The sequence below is a fragment of the Antennarius striatus genome, chromosome 23 (assembly GCF_040054535.1).
Source record: "Antennarius striatus isolate MH-2024 chromosome 23, ASM4005453v1, whole genome shotgun sequence".
NCBI classification, from domain to species: domain Eukaryota; kingdom Metazoa; phylum Chordata; class Actinopteri; order Lophiiformes; family Antennariidae; genus Antennarius; species Antennarius striatus.
The window spans coordinates 9036741-9057980 of NC_090798.1; the positions used below are offsets into that span (position 1 = coordinate 9036741).

General features: G+C 41.8%; 1 protein-coding gene across 2 annotated transcripts in view; it reads left to right on the forward strand.

Annotated features, from left to right (window-relative positions):
* Positions 1–403: 403 nt before the first annotated feature.
* eml3 (EMAP like 3) overlaps positions 404–21240 on the forward strand; it is a 63710-nt gene continuing 42873 nt past the window's right edge. For both annotated transcript variants that reach the window (XM_068307632.1, XM_068307633.1), the window contains exon 1: positions 404–533. In XM_068307632.1, the coding sequence (XP_068163733.1) occupies positions 509–533 (25 nt within the window). In that variant the 5' untranslated portion in view covers positions 404–508. The remainder of the gene's footprint in view (positions 534–21240) is intronic.

A 21240-nucleotide genomic window follows, 5' to 3' on the forward strand; every position in this document is an offset into this window, starting at 1 on the left:
ATCTTGCCACATGATGGCGACACATGCCTTACAAATGCATTCTTATAATTTGAGGTAAGGCGTTAAGGTTACAACTGCAGCCCTGGTTGTACAGTTTTATTCTGCATGTAGATGGAAATAATTTATGAAGAGAGTTTAGACTTTGACGGAATCTGTGGTTATTTCTCCAAAAAGCGTCAAAATAGAAATGAAGAGGTAGACGACTTCCGGAATGAGCTGTAAATTTGTAACACATTTATTTTCTTTCTCAAAATCAACTCTCCCCTCTTAATACCGCATGCAATTGAAATTGAAAATTCTTAAATTAGATCTGTATTCTTTGTATGATTTATTTCCATTATTTATATGCATCGCTTTATTTCAATGGAAACGGTCCAGTTTCCGGTGTACTCCTGGCTTAATACGTAACTTGACACAAGTTCGTAGTGCGTGATTTCTGATACTTGTCTCAGTATGAGAACACACCTCTACCGATGTTTCATAGCTACAGACGTTTAAAATTCAATTTATGGATTCATCAGCGAACAGTTTGGGTGAGTAAAAACTTTAATCGTAGTTCTTTGTGAGAACTTGATAGACTAGCCTGTTGGAGGAAACAGTTTTTTATCCTCGAATCTAACCCAATCTTGAAACATAAAAAAAATGTTTTGCTCTTCGTTGAATTCGCATAATTATACAACATGACTTACGACATCTTTAAAAAAAAAACAGCCTAAAATATCCAGTTTCCTTTGGAATTTATCTCTAATGTTGTTGCATCTTTGATAGAAGAGCTTTTAATTTGGCAAACTTGTTGTTTTACTTTCATACTGTTTCTTGTTGTGGCGTATCGCGCCCAGCGCGGTGGATTAATCCATGATTCTTCATCAGTTATGAGTAAAATTTTATAATTCCACAGCTTCCTGTCACTTAAACATCTGTCACCATCTGTTAAACATTGACGGTAAACAGTTTGTCGCTGCCGTACGTCTCCAGCGGCTGTCTGACCCTGTCTCTGCGCTGGACCTGTCGCGTAACTTCGAGCGTGGAAGAACCGCTGCTGGTTTTTCCCCGCTGCTAGCTAACGAGCTAGTCCGCTTGTTTTTGCGGGTTTGCGCAGTTTAAACGTTCGCATTTGCACCGCAAAGTGAAATACGAGGTGCGAAAGGACACTTATTCCACGCGTGTCGCTCCACTGTGACGAAATCTGAAGAAGCAGCTGCAGTTTGAGACTATTGAAATTTAGGTTCTGCTTAAATTGATATTCCTGCGACAGAACTTTTTCGTGGTTGATCGTTGAGGCCCTGGTTGTGAGTTTTATACTATCAGCGCGGAGAGTTAGATGTAAACAGTCCCATGGAGTGACATCAGTTCGCTGCAGTTTATTCCACTCAATGTGAGCAGTTCAGACTGAAGTGTGTGACGATGTTCCATCTCGACTTGCTCTTCTTCCTCTGCTGTTTGATGTTGCTGCTGTTGCACATCGTCACACACACCTTGTGTGATGATGAGGTTCAGCACCTGGTGAAAAACAATCTTAGATTTCACGTGAGGATAACCCACAGAGGTGTGGGTGAGACCCACAGAGGTGTGGGTGAGACCCACAGAGGTGTGGGTGAGACCCACAGAGGTGTGGGTGAGACCCACAGAGGTGTCTTTAGTGGGATCAACGGTTGTAAATGCAAACGAGAATATAAATGTGTGACAGTGTTGTACATGAGGTCAAACAGACTGAATTATAGGTAAGATGTGTAAACAGTATCACTGAATATCACTGAAGAAGAAAGTCCACATGAGAGCTGAGGGATGACACAAACAATACAGCAACAACAATGCAAACACTATAGACATTTCACTATACCCATACTTAACTAGGCATGTTTATATTTTTATTTTGTATTTCTATGTCTATTTGATTTTTTTTATTTGTATATTCTTGCTGGGTTATTTATTAATCTTTCTATTTGGTGTTGTACTACTTTCTACGTACTGGTGCTTTCTGTGTGCTTTTTCTGTGTTTTGTGTACTCACTGTGCTGTGTGCAAAAGAGAAACTAATTTCCCTGATGGAACCTCATTAAGGGATAAATAAAGTTATACTCTGCTCTGGTTTAGTGATGACCTGTCAACAAGCACATGTAAACATGTAACTACTGTCCATATGTTTTCATAGAAGTTTAGTGAGTCTTTCTGTGTTTACAAAAAAATAAAGCCTTCTAGAGATCTATTTTATGTCAGTGGTTTTAATACATTAGTTTTATTTTGGCTGATATGGCAAAATGTCAAATTATTTGAAAAATTACGCAAATTCAAATTTGAAATACTCACAATTTAAAGGATTAATCCCAAAATGAACTGTATGATGTTAAAAAGTTGGTTAGAAAGTTCTTTAATGTATAAAACATTTCTGCAGCTTCACAGTAAACATCATTTCAGCCGCGTCCTAAACTACTGAAGAAGAAGACAACATTTCATAATATCAGAAAACAAGCAATAATCTACTCTGTACAGATTGAGTGGCTTTATTCAAGTCTCCAGAGATATGTTTAATCTAAACTGATATGAAATGCATTATAGTATTTATTAGGGATGGGGGTATAGGTTTTCAAATTTTCAAATGCTCATTAATTACAGTAATAAAAAAAAGATTCCAGCAAAAACTAATTGGTAACTAGTGCAGAACGACCAGTTTGCAGACTGAAATTCTCACTGTTGCCTTTTTTAAGCTTAGACACCAGAAAAGATTTAAGTCAGTAAAGTTTAATTATATTTTTCAGTTGTATCTTAGAGTATTTAGACAGCAGAACTCTGCTTTGTCAGAACATGAGCAGCACGATGGAATTGTGATGAGGTAACAAAAATACATCAGAGAGTTAATTTTGAGTTACGTAAACTGTATTGATATTGCAAAATTGGAAGGAAGTGATGAGCTGTTGCACAATTGAATGCTCATGATTAGTATAACTGAGGGTACTGCTTCGTTAATACTCTGGTGCTGGCTCCATTCCCCTGGACTGTCCTTCACTAGGTTAAAAGTACCAATGAACTGGTATCTGATCATAAAGACTGATCAGGTACTAAAATATGATTTAAAACATGGTAGACCACTGACTGGTTTGAGAGAATCATCAATGTGTCCTGAATATGTTGCACACATTAAATGTTCTTTACAGCAAAAACCCATGGAAACAGCCATACCACAAATATAAAAACATTAAAGTTCTATAAAAAGTAGTGCTTTAATGTTCTGTGTTACTTGTCTCATTATTCTGATCGCATAAAAAAATTTCAGTTTTTCACTATGTTTGGGCAATTTTGATAAAATTAGAATAAATAAATTTATCCAGATTTGTGAACACTACTGTGATTCATCACAGTAGTTTGAATCCTAATACAAACCACATCACCAGATTCCTATCAGTGCTCAGTGCTAGTAATTAATACTTCGATTATTAGAAGTGCTCGTTAAGATGGGACTAATTTTTATGGCCTATTAATCATTGCTATGCCATCATAAATTTCCTCTTCTTTTCTTTTCGGCTTTTCCCTTCAGGGTTCACCACAGCAAATCAATTGCCTCCATCTAACCCTGTCTTCTGCATCCTCTTCTCTCACACCAACTACCTTCATGTCCTCTTTCACTATATCCATAAACCTCCTTTTTGGTCTTCCTCTAGGCCTCCTGCCTGGCAGTTCAAAACTCAGCATCCTTCTACCAATATATTCACTATTTCTCCTCTGGACATGTCCAAACCATCTCAGTCTGGCCTCTCTGACTTTATCTCCAAAACCTCTAACATGTGCTGTCCCTCTGATGTACACATTCCTGATCCTGTCCCACCTGGTCACTCCCAGGGAGAACCTCAGTATCTTCATCTCTGCTACCTCCAGCTCTGTCTCCTGTCTTTTCCTCAGTGACACTGTCTCTAGACCAAACAGCATCGCTGGTCTCACCATAGTTTTGTACACCTTTCATTTTAGCTGAAACTCTTCTATCACTCATAACACCTGACACTTTTCTCCACCCATTTCATCTTGCCTGTACACGCTTCTTCACCTCTTTTCCACACTTTTCCACATTGTTCTGGACTGTTGACCCCAAGTACTTAAAATACTCCACCTTCTTGATCTCTTCTCCCTTTAATCTCACTCTTCCACTTGGGTCCCTTTCATTCACACACGTAATCTGTCTTATTGCGGCTAACCTTCATTCCTCTCCTTTCCAGGACAAACCTCCACCTCTCTAGCTTCTCCTCCACCTGTTCCCTGCTCTCACTACAGATCACAATGCCATCTGCAAACATCACAGTCCATGGAGACTCCCGTCTAACCTCGTCTGTCAGCCTGTCCATCACCATAGCGAACAGGAAGGGGCTTAGAGCTGATCCCTGATGTAGTCCCACCTCCACCTTGAACTCCTCTGTCACACCTACAGCACACCTCACCGCTGTCTTACAGTCCTCGTACATGTCCTGCACCGCTGTAACATATCTGCCACTCCAGACTCCCTCATACAATACCACAGTTCCTCTCTGGGCACCCTGTCATAAGCTTTCTCCAGATCTACAAAAACACAGTGCAGCTCCCTCTGGCATTTTCTGTACTTCTCAAAGCATACTGCATCTGTAGTACTCTTTTGTGGCATGAAACCATACTGCTGCTCACTTCTGCCCTTGTTCTAGCTTCAACTACTCTTCCCCATAACTTCATTGTATGGCTCATCAGCTTTATTCTTTTTGTAGTTGCCACAACTCTGCACATCTCTCTTGTTCCTGAAAATGGGCACCAGCACACTTCTCACTTCTCCATTCCTCAGGCATCTTCTCACTATCTGAGATCCTGTTGAACAACCCAGTTAGAAACTACTGCCTCTTCTCCTAGACTCTTCCATACCTCAACAGGTATATCATCAGGACCGACTGCCTTTCCATGCTTCATCCTGTTCAATGCCCTCACTTGATTGGTTAGTATTGGTTAGTAATTGGTTAGCAATCAATGAATTTAAATATGTTTGTGTCTTCTTCCCTTCCCCATCATTATTCATTTGTTACCTGACCCTGACGCTTCCCTCAATGTCCATAATTAAATGAAAAAGTTTTCCAGATGACAACACATTCAACCTGAAGGTAAAACAAATAGAGTACATGCATGAAATAAAAATTGAAGAGCACATTGTGAAACTCTTTTACAGTTTTGGATTAAGTTAGATTTTACTAGTGTTCAATACCTTGACTGAGATTTGTAGGATGACTAAAAAATAAGTAAGAAATCAATAATGCATGGGATAAGACACTGTTCATGGGGAAATGTCACAAATGCAAACCCTTGGAGCAACATTACAGGCCACCCTTTGCTGCAGGCCTATCTACAAAAAAAGTGGTGGCCTCAAAGATAACAAACTCACAGCAGCTTACAGATTGTAAGTTGCAGAATTGCTTAAGTTTACTGATAAGAAAGTTACCTAGCTCATTTTTATCTTCAGAATTCTAAGCTAAAAGTAAAAACTATATGGTACTACTCCATGTTTTTCAATATTGAATATTCAATGATGTTTCATTGAGTGAATCATTGCTGTTGCACAAGTCAGTTTAGTTCCTTTTACGTAGTTGGAGGGAAGGTTTTATTGATTCTACTGATATCTGATCATTTGTCAGATGTTAGTGCAGGGGTGTCAATGCAACAAAAAGCACTGAGTGTGCTTCAGGACAAATGGCGTCTGTGGGTGGTTAGAGTCATATCGCTGCACCCTAGGGTGAAAGCCAGAGTGAGTGGGTGAGCACTCCTTCCCAGAATGCTGTGTCATATTTGACTGATGAGGAAATACATTCAGCTTTTGTTCCCGTCACACTTTGTCTGAAAACCAAACCTCACACTCACTTGTTGGAGGTTTGGTTTACCAGTTATACAGTTTTATCTTACTTGTGAAAAAATTAAACTAAGACTGAATATATTGGTAGAAGGATGCTGAGTTTTGAACTGCCAGGCAGGAGGCCTAGAGGAAGACCAAAGAGGAGGTTTATGGATGTAGTGAAAGAGGACATGAAGGTAGTGAGGGGTGAGAGAAGACGATGCAGAAGATGGGGTTAGATGGAGGCAATAGATTCACTGTTGCGACCCCTGAAGGGAAAAGCCGAAAGGAAAAGGAGACTAGGACAGTCATTCAGATGTTTGTCTGTCCATCTCTACGTTCTGACACACATTGTTTATTGAATTTAAGTTTCAGTCAAAAGCGTGGTCGTGTTGTCTTTGACAAGTCAGCCAAATCAAATATTCTAGCGCTACCAAACTTTTCACTCATATTAGCCATATTATCTTGTCATGCTCTTTGCTATGTTCCATTTTATGTGAATTTGATTTTTTGCAGTTTCCATGGACACGTGATGTTTAACACAAACCTGAAGGTGCTCATTTTGTCTGTAGCACATTCTTGTCTTTTTGATATTTACACTTGAATTAGCCATGAGGTACTTGTCCTTTTTAAAAGTTCATTGTTTTCTGCAAATCTTGTATTTCGAGTCCACCGTGTAAAAGTTCATTTTAAGATGACTCTGGAGGTTGGTCATTTTCTCATATGTCCAAGAATATAAGTTCCCTTGTATATCTTTAACAGAAAGGCACTGAGTCCTGCCACTGAAATGACCTGTTGTCATTATCAGTGGTCTTCTATGAATTTCACTCAAAAACTTAGCTTAGGCTAGCTACGTGTCTTAGCTGCAGGTATGTTGCTGCCTCATTACCGTGTCCAATAAGAGAATTTCGAACTTGAGCTGAGACTTCAGTACATCTTGAAAGTTTTCTTTATGTGATTTGTGAGCATGGAGGAGCTGAGGTTAGCGTAACAACGGGGAGTGAAAATTAGTTGCATTTTAAACAAATTTTGGATTTTAATATACAAATGCAAGTAGCAAGTAGAGGTCCAATTTTGTGACAAATTGTTTCTCTCAGTGCAGAAGCCAGTGTCCACTTTTACTTCGAATAAATTCGAAGCAAATTGCTGTCTTTTGACATTTTTATTCATTCATTCATCTTCCAACCCGCTTAATCCGCTAACGCAGGTCGCGGGGGTAGCCAGTGCCTATCCTGGCAGTCTCAGGGCGTGAGGCAGGGGACACTCCGGGCACGACGCCAGTGTACCGCGGAGCCACATAGAAACAAACAATCATCCACACACACACTCACTCCTATGGTCAATTTGGGACCGGCCAATCAACCTGAAGCGCATGCTTTTGGAGGTGGGAGGAAGACGGACAACCCGGAGAGAACCCACGCAGACACGGGGAGAGCATGCGAACCCGGGTCCGCCGTGTTGTGAGGCAGCAGCACTAACCACTGCGCCACCGTGCCGCCCCTTGACATTTTTATATTTAATGTAATTTTTTGATATTTATATAGATAAATCCCGGAAGTTTATTAAGACATAAAATACTTATAATCTGATCTATGTTGATTCTAATTTCATTTAAAAGGAGAATGGTTTGCTTCATGTTATATCCACATGTAGACGTGTAGATCAATGTCATTCTCATTACTTTACAGGAGCTAGCCTGCTATGCTAACCTGTCATCCATGAGCATTTGACACCAATTACCTTCTCTGGGAACATGTGCAGTAGTTTTCTCTGGGTTTTCTCTAATTTGCCAACAAAATGCCAAAGTGTGACATACTGTCTTTTCCTAACTGTGTCCATAGTAGTTAAGTAGAAGAAGAAGAAGAAGTACACTTTATTAATCCCCGCAGGGAAATTACATAGTCACTCAGGTATATTTTTACATGTTCTTTGTGTTAGTTTAATGGCAATCAGTGTATACACAGTAGTAAAAGTAGCACATCTAGCACAATTTTACAAGTAGTAAAATTTGGAATTCTGATTTTTAACCAGAATTGCAGTTGTATGGCAGCTCCTGTGAATTGGATGTGGATAAAATTCCTGCTCCTCCTGAATTTTTACCACAGATGAGTCACTCAGTCCTGACTTCTAACAAAACATTGAAAACAAGAAAAGCAGACACTCAAGTACATTGTGTGTTTGTGTGCATGTGTGTGTATTGTTGGTGGTATGTTGTCCGTTACTGTGTGAATGTGTGACGCTTCGACCTGAACAAGAGCATAACAAACAATATTCTTGAAATGTAGTGCAATAAACAATTTGAACAATGATACCTGTACTCACATGTCTGAATTGGCTACTTGTATTGGCTCAGATTTATAGCATCACAGCAAACCTGGGTGTCTAATTCAGATGTTCAGCTGTGACTCTTGACTTGGGGGACTTGGGGAAATAATACTGTACATACTAAATCATGGGCATTTATCATAAAGAGGAAAAGGCTATAAACTTCAAAACACTTCTAGCACATCTCAAACAAATATGTGAAACTTTCTGTGTTAGCATTTCCCTTAATTGTTACAGTTTAATGTTTTCAGCAACAAAAATGTGAAAATATCAAGGAACATTTTTTGTTTCTTAGTTTTCAAAACCCAATATCCCCCATAATAATCTGTAGAAGTCTTTATTGAGTAACAGCTTTAGATGAGATTATGGAGGATCTTTATGTGTGAAGCACTTCATGTCCCATAAAATTACAACTTAAAGGCAAAACAGAGGGAGAGGTAAAAACAGCAATGACGTTGATGTGCTCAGCACTACAGATGATTTCAGTCAGACCCACAAATGTTTCTGTTCAGAAGAAGAACTATATATTAATATTTAGCATGTCACATGTCAAATTGCACCTGTCAGACAGACAAAAATTCCTCCTTTTGTATTAAGATTTTGTATCAATATTCTATCTAGCTGTTTATGACTGCAAGATAGAATATGAAATGGTATGAAAAGTTAATACAATTTATTTTAAGAATGACTACTCCTAGGACTTCAAAAACACAAGGGGCCCGTTTCATGAAGGCAATGTTAACATACCCTGAGGTACACCCGTGGTTCTGGGTTGATTTACCCTGAACTTGGAAAACCAGGGATTTCGGTTTCACATTTCAAGGTTAGTTTTTGTAACCCAGAGTAAGTTGTCCCGCAGTTTAACAGGCGCGACAACTTGAAAAAAAGCCATCATCAGTGGAGCCCCGATTCAAGGATTCACAATGTTCAGTCTCCATGTACCTTGATGGGAATGTGGGTACCTTCTGTGCAGCCAATTACATTGGGAAATCCTAAAAGAAATTAAAGTTAATAATCCAATTCTGAGGTTGTAGCACGATGTCAGTATATCATTTCAAATTAATTTATCAGATTTCTACATCATTCACCTGCAATCCTGTGGAACTCCTCCTTGATGATTCTGACTGGTTTATCTCCAGGGAGATAGAAAAACTGGGGTAAAAGTTTCAAGGCGAGGTGCACTGAGCATCTCCCACATTGTACAGAAAAACTACCGTTTGCAAATGATAGATAAAAAACTGACCGGAGCACTACACACAGCACTGCTGCAGATGTGAGGATGGATCAAGTCGTGGATGTGTGTGATGGATCGGGACAATGAACCGGTACGATCATAAAGAGAACTGTCTGGATATGACAGGACATCTGAACGCGACACAAAATAATTAATTCTGTGAATTAATGCGGACACTCCATCACGGGGCTCCACGTCAAACGGACATGCCATGTTCGCCTCTAAAATACGGAGTTATTTATAAAACCTTACTTCGGTAAAACTCTCCGTCTGACAACCAGCAAATGAAGCCCCGCGAGCAGGGGTGAAAGGGGGTGGAGTTAGAGGAAACCCTAGGTTTGTGGAATAAAACCTGTTCCCGACCAGGTTAGCTTCAGAGAGTCTGTTACTGCGGTAACAAACCCAGAGGTTCAGTTTACCTCACCTCGTGAAACTGGACAGGGTTACTGCTCTAAATCTGGGTTAAGTTACCTCCCTTTGTGAAACCGAAAGCCCTGGTTTTCCCTGATTACAGGGTTAACTTGCCCAGGTTTTCCACTAAACCTGCTTTGTGAAACGGGCCTAAGGTCTTCATTTCAGAACAAGGTTCAGTGAACAAAAACGCAAGCAATGGTATCCTAAGGTCGGCCAAAACCAGGTCCAAACACAAGAGATAATGAGGGACGTCTAATAACATGTACGTTCAGAATAAACTGACAACCTGGCAGTGACAATGGAGTATCACAGACTAAACACAAGTGAGGAAGGGTAATATGCGACATGTGAGTGTGATTAGGGCAGGGCAGATAATCACACAGGGGTAGGAAGGAGAGTGTCTGAAAGGAGAAGCAAGGGTGAGTGCAAAATAAAGCACCTGACCATAAGGAGGACTCAGGTGTAACAGATGCCAGCAGTGACATGTGGTCAGGCTTCACCTGCCATCGAGAGAAGAAAACTGGAAGAAATAAATTAAATAGTTATATTTATCTAGTGATGCTTATTATAAAGTTATTTTCTATTTAACATCACTGTTCTGCCCTGAGTTTGTTGAAACGTGCTTAGAATGTTAAAAGATCAGTTCGATTGTATTAATGTGTTTTATTATTGTTTTATTCACTTTTTAGAAAGATTGTGATGCTTTTATTTTGAAGGAACGAAAGTTAGTGGTAACAGGAAACACAAACAGGAAGTAGGAAGTAGAGTAGCGATGTGAGCCAAGTCGAAGAGCGTGACGACAGTCGTAAAAATTGCAACCTCACAATCGAGTGCAATCCTCCATGCCAATCCTCCAGAAAGCAGTGGCTGTAAGTGTAGATGTTTTTCTTTATGTTTAAGTATTTATATTTGCGGACATTTTGTGGAGTGTATTTAGAAACTTTATTTGTATGTTTAGAAGACAACCTTATAGCTACTTACTTACCTGTTCTGTGTCCATTAAGTTAATTATGAATTGTTTAAACTGGTTATAACAATGATTTACGGTACATATATCTTTTGTATTTTATATAGTTTCACTCCCATTCAATGTTTCACTTCCAGTAAACTGCTGTGTGGAAAGTTATTAAAGGAGCAAGGTCTCTCACTTCCACTATATTAGAAGGATTTGTGCAGCACAGTTATGGAGGACCAGGCGAGAGACAATGAAAGAGCATCTTCAGTCAGTCGATCATAGCACCGCAACAAATCTGCCTCTTCTGCTGAGTCTTCAGTAGCATGTGCTGCTTCCAAAGCTAGAGCCGGAGCCGGGGCACCTCATGCTAGGACTACATTTGCAAAAAAGGAATTAGAATTTCAAAAACAGAACTGAATTAGGTTTGGAAAAAGCGATATTAGAAGCGGATCTGGAAGCATTGGAAGAAGAAAAGGCAGCCGCTGCTGCCATTGCAGAGGCTGAAGCTTTAGAAGCTGCAGTAGGGATAGAATGTGAGGATGTGCGCAGCGCTAGGACCAGTGTCTCACCACGTACAATAAGACAGTTAACAGAGGCATTTCTGGAACATCAGGCTGATGTCACCTGTAAACAAGTCTCAACCCCACCAAATAGAGCTTCTCCTCTCCTCAAAGAGATGACATCATCAATAAAGCAGGAAGCTTCTAAAACAACCCCTGCATACCACTATAATGTAAAACCAGCAAAAGATACACAGCAGAGAGAGTACTTAACAGTACCTGAGCATCAGATACATCTGCCTCACCATCCAGAATCTCACTTTCAGCATCCTAGCCCACACCCACAGAAACTCCAGTCTACCTCTAAAACCTACCGGGATCACGGCCGCTCTTCATTCAGATGTGCTATCCAAATTATCCTCCAAGAAACAGCAGACAGAATTCTCCCACTGAATTCTCCCACTGCTCCTGCTACTAACATAATGGACTTTGCTAGGTACCTCGCTCGCAGGGAGTTAGTAACCACAGAGCTCACTAAATTTAATGATCAGCTTGGGAGCTTCAGAGCTTGGGAGTCCTCCTTCCTTAACGCCACTCAAGATTTAGAGTTAACAGCTAGTGAGGAGTTGGACCTGTTTGTAAAATGGCTAGGCAACGAGTCATCTGAACATGTTAAAAGAATATATGCTGTGCACATTTCCAACCCTCAAGCTGTACTCCATTTGTCCTGGACAAGACTTCAAGAGTGTTACGCTACCCCTGAGGTGATAGAGAATGCTTTATTTAAGCGTCTGGACAACTTTCCTTGTCTCACTCCAAAAGATAACCTTAAGTTAAAAGAACTTAGTGATCTGTTATTAGAACTACTCTCAGCCAAAGAGGACGGATACCTACCTGGACTGAGCTATCTTGACACACCACGAGGAATTAAACCCATTGTCAAAAAGCTACCATTTGGCTTGCAAGAAAAATGGCTGTCTGTCGGTTCACATTACGAAGAGGATCACATAGTTTCCTTTCCTCCTTTCTCTTTCTTTGCCGACTTTGTGAGAAGACAGGCAAAAGCCAGAAATGATCCCAGTTTCATCTTGTTAAATACCAATCGCTGTCAATACCGCAATGAAAAGCCCACAGCTAAGTATGAAGGTGTGTAAACAGCTATATCGGTGCATAAGACGGATATGTCAGCAATTGCAGATTCAAGCACTGCACAGAAAGCAGCGCCATACAAGAAAAATGGGACTAATCTAGTTCAGCACTGTCCGCTACATAATAAACCTCACCCTTTAGAGATGTGTAGAGCCTGTAAAATGAAGCCACTCATGGAATGCAAATAGCTACTCAAAGAGAATACACGTTGTTTCCAGTGCTGTTCTGCTACTCATATGGCCAGAGAATGTCCAGTGGAGCTGAGATGCAATGAGTGTGAGAGCAATCAATACTGCACAGCCATGCATCCAGACAACACCATCCCACCTGTGGTATCTTCTGCAACAGAGTCCGATGCAGAGCAGCAAATCAACTTTCCTCCAGAGGTGACCTCAAGGTGCACTGAGATCTGTGGAGAAGGTCTCCCAACATGATCTTGTGCAAAGATATGCTTGGTGCGAGTTTTCCCCACATAGCTAAAGAGAACGCTCCGTCAGAATATGTGCCATCCTCGATGAACAGAGCAATCGCTCACTCGCAAGATCTGAGTTTTTCCACCTCATTGGGTTTGCGACCTATTTTATGAAAACTTGTGCTGGAACAACTGAAATGACTGGAAGAAAGGCAGTTGGTTGTCAGATCGAACGGTGGAGTGTGTCTAGATTTACCTCCACTCATCAAATGCAATGAGATCATGAGTAACAGATCAGAAATTCCTTCACCAGTGGTTGCTCGCTCTTATGCTCACTTGAAATCTGTGGCATCTTCTGTTTTGTGAAAAACTTTAATAAACAGGTCCGTGGAGGTGGGTACACAGAAAACTCACTCACACAATGAATCAAACCACTCCTCTAGGGCTATAATGAATGTGTGATTTATTACACACAGAGAATAGAAATACTAAGAAACAATAAGTACAAACAAACAAACAATAAATCAAAAGACCTCTATGATGCAAGACTAAATGTGTCGTTTAGTCCCCGCAGCGCATAGCAATGCAAACAAACAATTCTATGAGGCTAGAATAACCTTGTAGTTTAATTCCCCACAGAGCACAGAAACAATTCTATGATGCTATGATGCTAGAATAAACTTGTAGTTTAATTCCCCACAGAGCACAGAAACAATTCTATGATGCTAGAATAAACTTGTAGTTTAATTCCCCACAGAGCACAGAAACAATTCTATGATGCTAGAATAAACTGGTAGTTTCATTCCCCACAGAGCACAGAAACAATTCTATGATGCTAGAAGAAACTGGTAGTTTCATTCCCCACAGAGCATAGTAATAAACAAACAAATATTTGGTTGAGCTAAGGCAATATATGGTGGCATTCCAAATATGCTTCACCTCTTACCTTGACACAGGGAAGGAGAGCCTACAACCCAGACAGAGTAGCTTCAACCGGCTGGGCGTCCGTAGGTAACCCGCAGCTGACTCTGCTGGAGTATGAAACTCCTCACCTTTTATACCTTTGAAGAAGAAAGGCCTGCATGCTAGCAGGAATGGCCAGTTCCAGCTCTCAGGCAGCCCTCCCTTTGGTGGTACCCCCAGCTGAGGAATAAACGTCACCACCCTCGAGAATGCAGTGTAGGAGGCTTTCACGCACTCGTAAACCATCTTTATCAGGAGACCTTACACCTTTGGAATGCACCAAACTTATCACACCAAAACTAAGAAACCTAAGAAATCTTTATTACACCTTGGAATGTAGTTGTGTTTTCACTACTCCTGGGAATGCAATTTAGAGGCTTTCGTGCACCCATAAAACATCTTACACCTTGACTGAAAACAGGTCTCCATCTCCTCTCCATTGGTTCTCCTTTGAGACAGGTACTGGGTCTGCTGCATCTGGTTTAATGGGCTGTGACCTGCTGTGACCTCTTTGTCCAAACAAAATAAGTTGTGACTTAGCCCAGCAGTTGCATGGAGAGGTTTTGAAGCAAGTTCTCAGTAATGACACGATAAGAGTCAAATCAGGACACACACAATACAAATTTCCATTACATCTTCCATCCCAGAGATTGACCCAGAAGCCCAGATCTTAATCTTGCTCGGGGAGATCTCATACGTGTTCACAAGGTGAGACAGCAGATTAATGGGCCTCACAATGATCCTTTTGCCCAGCGTTTGGACTGGGTGGGTCATAGCAGAGGAGGTTTGCATCGACTGCGTCCATAAGCCCATTGTATCTGTCCTCAAGACAAATGTCCTGTAAAATGGACGTCCATCTTTTCTGATACCTTGTCAGAATCATATCTGTGTGAAATAGAGAGTAAGCTACGGCGGGGAGCACAGACACTACTTCCTTTCCTCTCAGTCAGGTTATCATGTTTCTGCTGTACTTGCTGAAGACAAACTTGGACAAGATGTATTTTTGAGAACGGAGATCGAGAACAAACCTCCCTTTCTTTTGAGGACGAGAATTTTCTGGAGATTATGCAGGCAGAGTTTCAGAGAGAGGAGCAAAACAGTTGGATCGCACCTTTGCCGTTCAAGTCACCCAGGCCACACCTTCCAAATAATTGTGCTCATGCCCTCTCCCGTTCCTTGCAACGCACGTTAAATAAAGATTTTGCCAAAAGAAAGAACAGTTGGTTGCCTTGATGGAAAAGCTCTTTGACAACAGACATGCAGAAGAAGCGCCCCCTCTCCAAGAAAATGAGGAATGCTGGGTGTACCATCCACAAAAGCCAGGCCAAATTCAAGTAGTGTTTGACTCGAGTGCACAAGAAGATGGTGTCTCACTCAACTTACTCTCAGGCCCCAACCTAAATAATTCCCTACTTGGAGTACTGCTTAGGTTTAGGAAAGAAGTTGTCGCGCTAACAGCTGACATCCAACAAATGTTCTAGTGTTTCCTGGTGGGAAAGGACCACAGAAACTTCTTTTTCCTCTGGCACAAAGATAATGACCTGACCAAAGAGAGCAGAGTACCGAATGCGAGTACATGTATTTGGGAACAGTCCCTCACCTGCAGTTGCTATGTATGGCCTTTGAAGAGCAGCCCAAGCGGATGAACCAAAGTTTGGATCTGACAAACGCCGCTTCGTCAACAGACGCTTCTACGTGGATGACGGGCTAATTTCCCTCCTATCTAAGACTGAGGCAATTGATCTTCTTAAGCGCACTCAAGCTTCGCTAGCCAAATCAGCAGTCAGCGACAAACCATTCACTCGACGTGGATTGTTATCCACAGTCAACAGTCTTTTTGACCCATTAGGCTTGGTTGTACCAGTGACAATCCAAGTACTGAACACTGCTCAGAGAACTTTCTGTTGACATTCAAGATTGGGATACAGAACTCCCTGCAGACAAGTTCATGAAATGGGAAAAATGGAAAGAATCACGACAGTATCTGAGCAGTCGCTCATATGTGCATCAGCCCCTCTCCAGTGCCACACACACTGAGCTGTGTTTGTTCTCTGACGCTTCTAACTGGGCCATAGGAGCAGTAGCGTACCTGAGGGTTATCACCACAGATGGACAGAGCAGAATTGGGTTTGTGCTTGGGAAAGCTAAGTAAGCCCCCCAACCAGAGCCCACGATCCCACGCCTTGAACTATGCGGAGCCGTGCTGGTTGTTGAGACTGCTGAACAGATTCTCGTCGAGCTTGACCTCACACCAAATGCTGTCAAGTTTTATTGCAATAGCAAAGTTGTCCTTGGATACATTCCTAACAACTCCCAGCGATTCTTTGTTTATGTGCACAATCGTGTTAGCCATATACGACAGTCCACATCTCCACAGCAGTGGCAATACATGCTTACAGAACATAACCCAGCCGATCTGGCCACCAGGTCTGTACCTGCATCACAGCTCACAGACACCAGAGTTCCTTCACAAACCACTAAAGATGGAGACAAATGAGTCGTTTGAGTTAGTTGATCCTGAAACAGATGTGGATGTGAGACCGCATCTAACCACTCTCGCCACTTGTGTAAAAGAAGCAAAACTTACCTCAGAACTGTTCAAGCGCTTTTCAACCTCTGAGTCTTTACTGGGAGCAGTTTCTTTCTTGGTCCACCGGATTCGTTCACACAAATCCGACTCATCAAGCCCATGTAAGGGGTGGCATCAGTGCAACGAACCTCGCACTCCAGAAGAGCTGGAAGCTGCAACGCTGATCATACTCAAGTCAGTCCAAAAGGATGCTTATCCAGAAGAGTATTAGTCCTTCTCAAAAAATTAGCATATTGTGGTAAAGATCATTATTATCTGTAATGTACTGATAAACATTAGACTTTCATATATTTTAGAATTATCACACACAACTGAAGTAGTTCAAGCCTTTTATTGTTTTAATATTGATGATTTCGGCAAAAAAATAAAGAAAAACCAAAATTCCCTATCTCAAAAAATTAGCATATTTCATCCGACCAATAAAAAAAAGTGTTTTTAATACAAAAAAAGTCAACCTTCAAATAATTATGCTCAGTTATGCACTCAATACTTGGTCAGGAATCCTTTTGCAGAAATGACTGCTTCAATGCGGCGTGGCATGGAGGCAATCAGCCTGTGGCACTGCTGAGGTGTTATGGAGGCCCAGGATGCTTCGATAGCGACCTTAAGCTCATCCACAGTGTTGGGTCTGGTGCCTCTCAACTTCTTCTTCACAATATCCCACAGATTCTCTATGGGGTTGAGATCAGGAGAGTTGGCAGGCCAATTGAGCACAGTAATACCATGATCAGTAAACCATTTCCCAGGGGTTTTATCACTGTGAGCAGGTGCCAGGTTGTGCTGAAAAATTAAATCTTCATCTCCATAAAGCTTTTCAGCAGATGGAAGCATTAAGTGCTCAAAAATCTCCTAATAGCTAGCTGCATTGACCCTGCCCTTGATAAAACGGTACACCAACACCAGCAGCTGACATGGCACCCCAGACAATCACTGACTGTGGGTACTTGACACTGGACTTCAGGCATTTTGGCATTTCTTTCTCCCCAATCTTCCTCCAGACTCTGGCACCTTGATTTCTGAATAACATGCAAAATTTGCTTTCATCTGAAGTACTTTGGACCACTGAGCAACAGTCCAGTGCTGCTTCTGTGTAGCCCAGGTCAGGCGCTACTGCTGCTGTTTCTGGTTCAAAAGTGGCTTGACCTGGGGAATGTGGCACCTGTAGCCCATTTCCTGCACACGCCTGTGCATGGTGGCTGTTTCTACTCCAGACTCAGTCCACTGCTTCCGCAGGTCCCCCCAGGTCTGGAATCAGCCCTTCTCTACAGCATTTTATGCCACACTTTTTCCCACAGACTTCCCACTGAGATACCTTGATACAGCACTCTGGGAACAGCCTATTTGCTCAAAAATTTCTTTCTGTGTCTTAACTTCTTGCTTGAGGGTGTCAATGATGGCCTGCTGGACAGCAGTCAGGTTGGCAGGCTTACCATGTTTGCAGTTTTGAGTAATGAACCAGGCTGGGAGTTTTTAAAAGCCTAAGGAATCTTTTGCAGGTGTTTAGAGTTGATTCAGATGATTAGGTTAACAGCTCGTTTAGAGTACCTTTTCATGATATGCAAATTTTTTGAGATAGGAATTTTGGTTTTTCTTGAGCTGTATGCAAAAATCGTCAGTATTAAAACAATAAAAAAACTGAAATATTTCAGTTGATGTGCAATGAATAAAAAATATATGGAAGTTTAATTTTTATCATTATATTACGGAAAATAATTAAATTCATCACAATATGCTAATTTTTTGAGAAGGACTAGTATGCTGCACTAGAAGAGGATAGACCCATCCCTAGATCAAGTGTAATCTTGGATCTCGACCCATTCATGTGTGATGGTCTCTTGCGTACAGGAGGACGCCTGAGACATGCTGCAGCTAACCAGGAGTTCAAAAACCCTCTTATTCTCCCAAAACAAAGTCATGTCACAAGATTACTGGTCAGTCATTACCACCTAAAAGTTAAACACCAGGGGCAACAGTTCACAGAGGGAGCAGTTAGAGCTGCTGACTTTTGGATTGTTGCCGGCAAGAGATTGGTAGTTTCAGTTCTGCATCACTGTGTCACATGCCGCAAGTTGAAAGGAAAACTCAAGACTCAAAGGATGGCTGATATCCCTGCGGAACGTCTGAGCTCATCCCCACTGTTTGCGTACGTAGGCTTGGATGTCTTTGGTCCCTGTAATGTGGTGACCAGACGCAAAAGAGGTGGAGCAGCTCAAGGCAAGAGGTGGGCCATTCTTTTCACATGCATGAGCACATGAAGAAGTCAGAGTCCATGGACACCGCCAGTTGCATCAACGCCTTGCGCAGGTTCTTTGCAGTAAGGGGGCCAGCTAAGCAGTTGAGATCAGATAGAGAGACAAACTTTGTCAGAGCCAGCTCTGAATTAGGCATGGGGCAAGATAATCTTAGCCAAACCAACATCCGAGCAGTTGTACATGGGAATTCAACCCTCCTCCTGTGTCCCACATGGGGGGAGCTTGGGAACGTCTGATTGGCGTAACCTGAAAGATTCTTGATTCCATGCTGCTGCAAACGAAACATACTCTCCTCACTCAGGATGTGCTCTGTACTCTGTACTCTGCCGGAAGTGTCTGCTATCATCAACGCAAGGCCACTAGTCCCTGTTTCCTCTGATCCCTGCTCTCCAATGCTGCTGACACTTACTATGCTCTTAACTCAAAAGCCCAGTGTACCTGCTCCAGTTGGCAGCTTCAACGAAAAGGATCTTCTTAAGTGCCAGTGGAAATGAGTGCAAGCCCTAGCAAATGAATTCTGGTGCCGGTGGAGAAACGAGTACCTTCACACTCTCCAGCCACTGCGCAAGTGGCACACAGCACGCCAGAACCTGCAGGCAGGAGACATTGTCCTGCTTAAACAGAGCCAAGCACCTCAAAATGAGTGGCCAATGGGTCTTGTCACGTCAAACCTCCCAAGCAGTGATGGACAGGTCCGCAAAATCGAGGTCAGAACAACATCGCAAGACAAAGTGGAAAAATTCTTGAGACCCATCTTTGATGTCTTGCTCCTGCCAAACGAAGGTCAAAGTTCAAGTGCGGACGGTTAAGTATCAAGTGGCATCAGTAAATGCCAGACGGGGAGTGTTCTGTCCTGAGTTTGTTGAAACGTGTTTAGAATGTTTAAAGATCAGTTCGATTGTATTAATGTGTTTTATTATTGTTTTATTCCTTTTTTAGAAAGATGATTTTATTTTGAAGGACCGAAAGTTAGCAGTAACAGGAAACACAAACAGGAAATAGGAAGTAGAGTAGCGATGCGAGCGGAGTCAAAGAGCGTGACGACAGTCGTATATGTTGTATGTATATGTTGTAACGTCACAATCCAGTGCAATCCTCCATGCCAATCCTCCAAAAAACAGTGGCTGTAAGTGTAGATGTTTTTGTTTATGTTTAAGTATTTATATTTGTGGACATTTTGTGGAGTTTAGTTGTGATTTAGAAATTTTATTTGTATGTCTTTGGAGGACAACCTTATAGCTACTTACTTACCTGTTCTGTGTCCATTAAGTTAATTATGAATTGTTTAAACTGTTTATAACAATGTTTTACATATATCTATTGTATTTTATTTTATAGTTTCACTCCAATGTTTCACCGACAGTAAACTGCTGTGTGGAAAATTCATTAAAGGAGCAAGGTTGCTCACTTTAGTTTGGCTGGCTGTTTATTTGTGTTAACGCTTGGGAAGTTAAACACATGAAGAGAATAGTACAATCACCAATTTTAGGTTATTTTTACTCAAAATCGCTTCTTCTTCTTTTCCTTTCGGCTTTTCCCTTCAGGGGGCGCCACAGAATCAATTGCCTCTATCTAACCGTGTCTTCTGCATCCTCTTCTTTCACACCAACTACCTTCATGTCCTCTTTCACTACATCCATAAACCTCCTCTTTGGTCTTCCCCTAGACGTCCTGCCTGGCAGTTCAAAACTCAGCATCCTTCTACCAATATATTCACTATCTCTTCTCTAGACATGTCCAAACCATCTCAGTCTGGCCTCTCTGACTTTATCTCCAAAACCTCTAACATGTGCTGTCCCTCTGATGTACTCATTCCTGATCCTATCCTTCCTGGTCACCCCCAAAGAGAACCTCAGTATCTTCATCTCTGCTACCTCCAGCTCTGCCTCCTGTCTTTTCCTCAGTGACACTGTCTCTAGACCAAACAGCATCGCTGGTCTCACCACATTTTTGTACACCTTTCCTTTCATTTCAGCTGAAACTCTTCTATCACACATCACACCTGACACTTTACTCCAGCCATTCCATCTTGCCTGTACACGCTTCTTCACCTCTTTTCCACACTCTCCATTGTTCTGGACTGTTGACCCTAAGTACTTAAAATCCTCCACCTTCTTGATCTCTTCTCCCTGTAACCTCACTCTTCCACTTGGGTCTTTCTCATTCACACACATGTACTCTGTCTTACTGCAACTAACCTTCATTCCTCTCCTTTCCAGGACAAACCTCCACCTCTCTAGCTTCTCCTCCACCTGTTCCTTGCTCTCACTGCAGATCACAATGTCATCTGCAAACATAGACCTTGGAGATTCCTGTCTAACCTCGTCTGTCAGCCTGTCCATCACCATAGCGAACAAGAAGGCACTCAGAGCTGATCCCCGATGGCGTCCCATCTCCACCTTGAACTCCTCTGTCCCACCTACAGCACACCTCAGCACTGTCTTAGAGTCCTCATACATGTCCTGCACCGTTCTAACATACTTCTCTGCCACTCCAGACTTCCTCATACAATACCACAGTTCCTCTCTGGGCACCCTGTCATAAGCTTTCTCCAGATCTACAAAAACACAATGCAGCTCCGTTTGGCCTTCTCTGTACTTCTCTATCAACATCCTCAAAG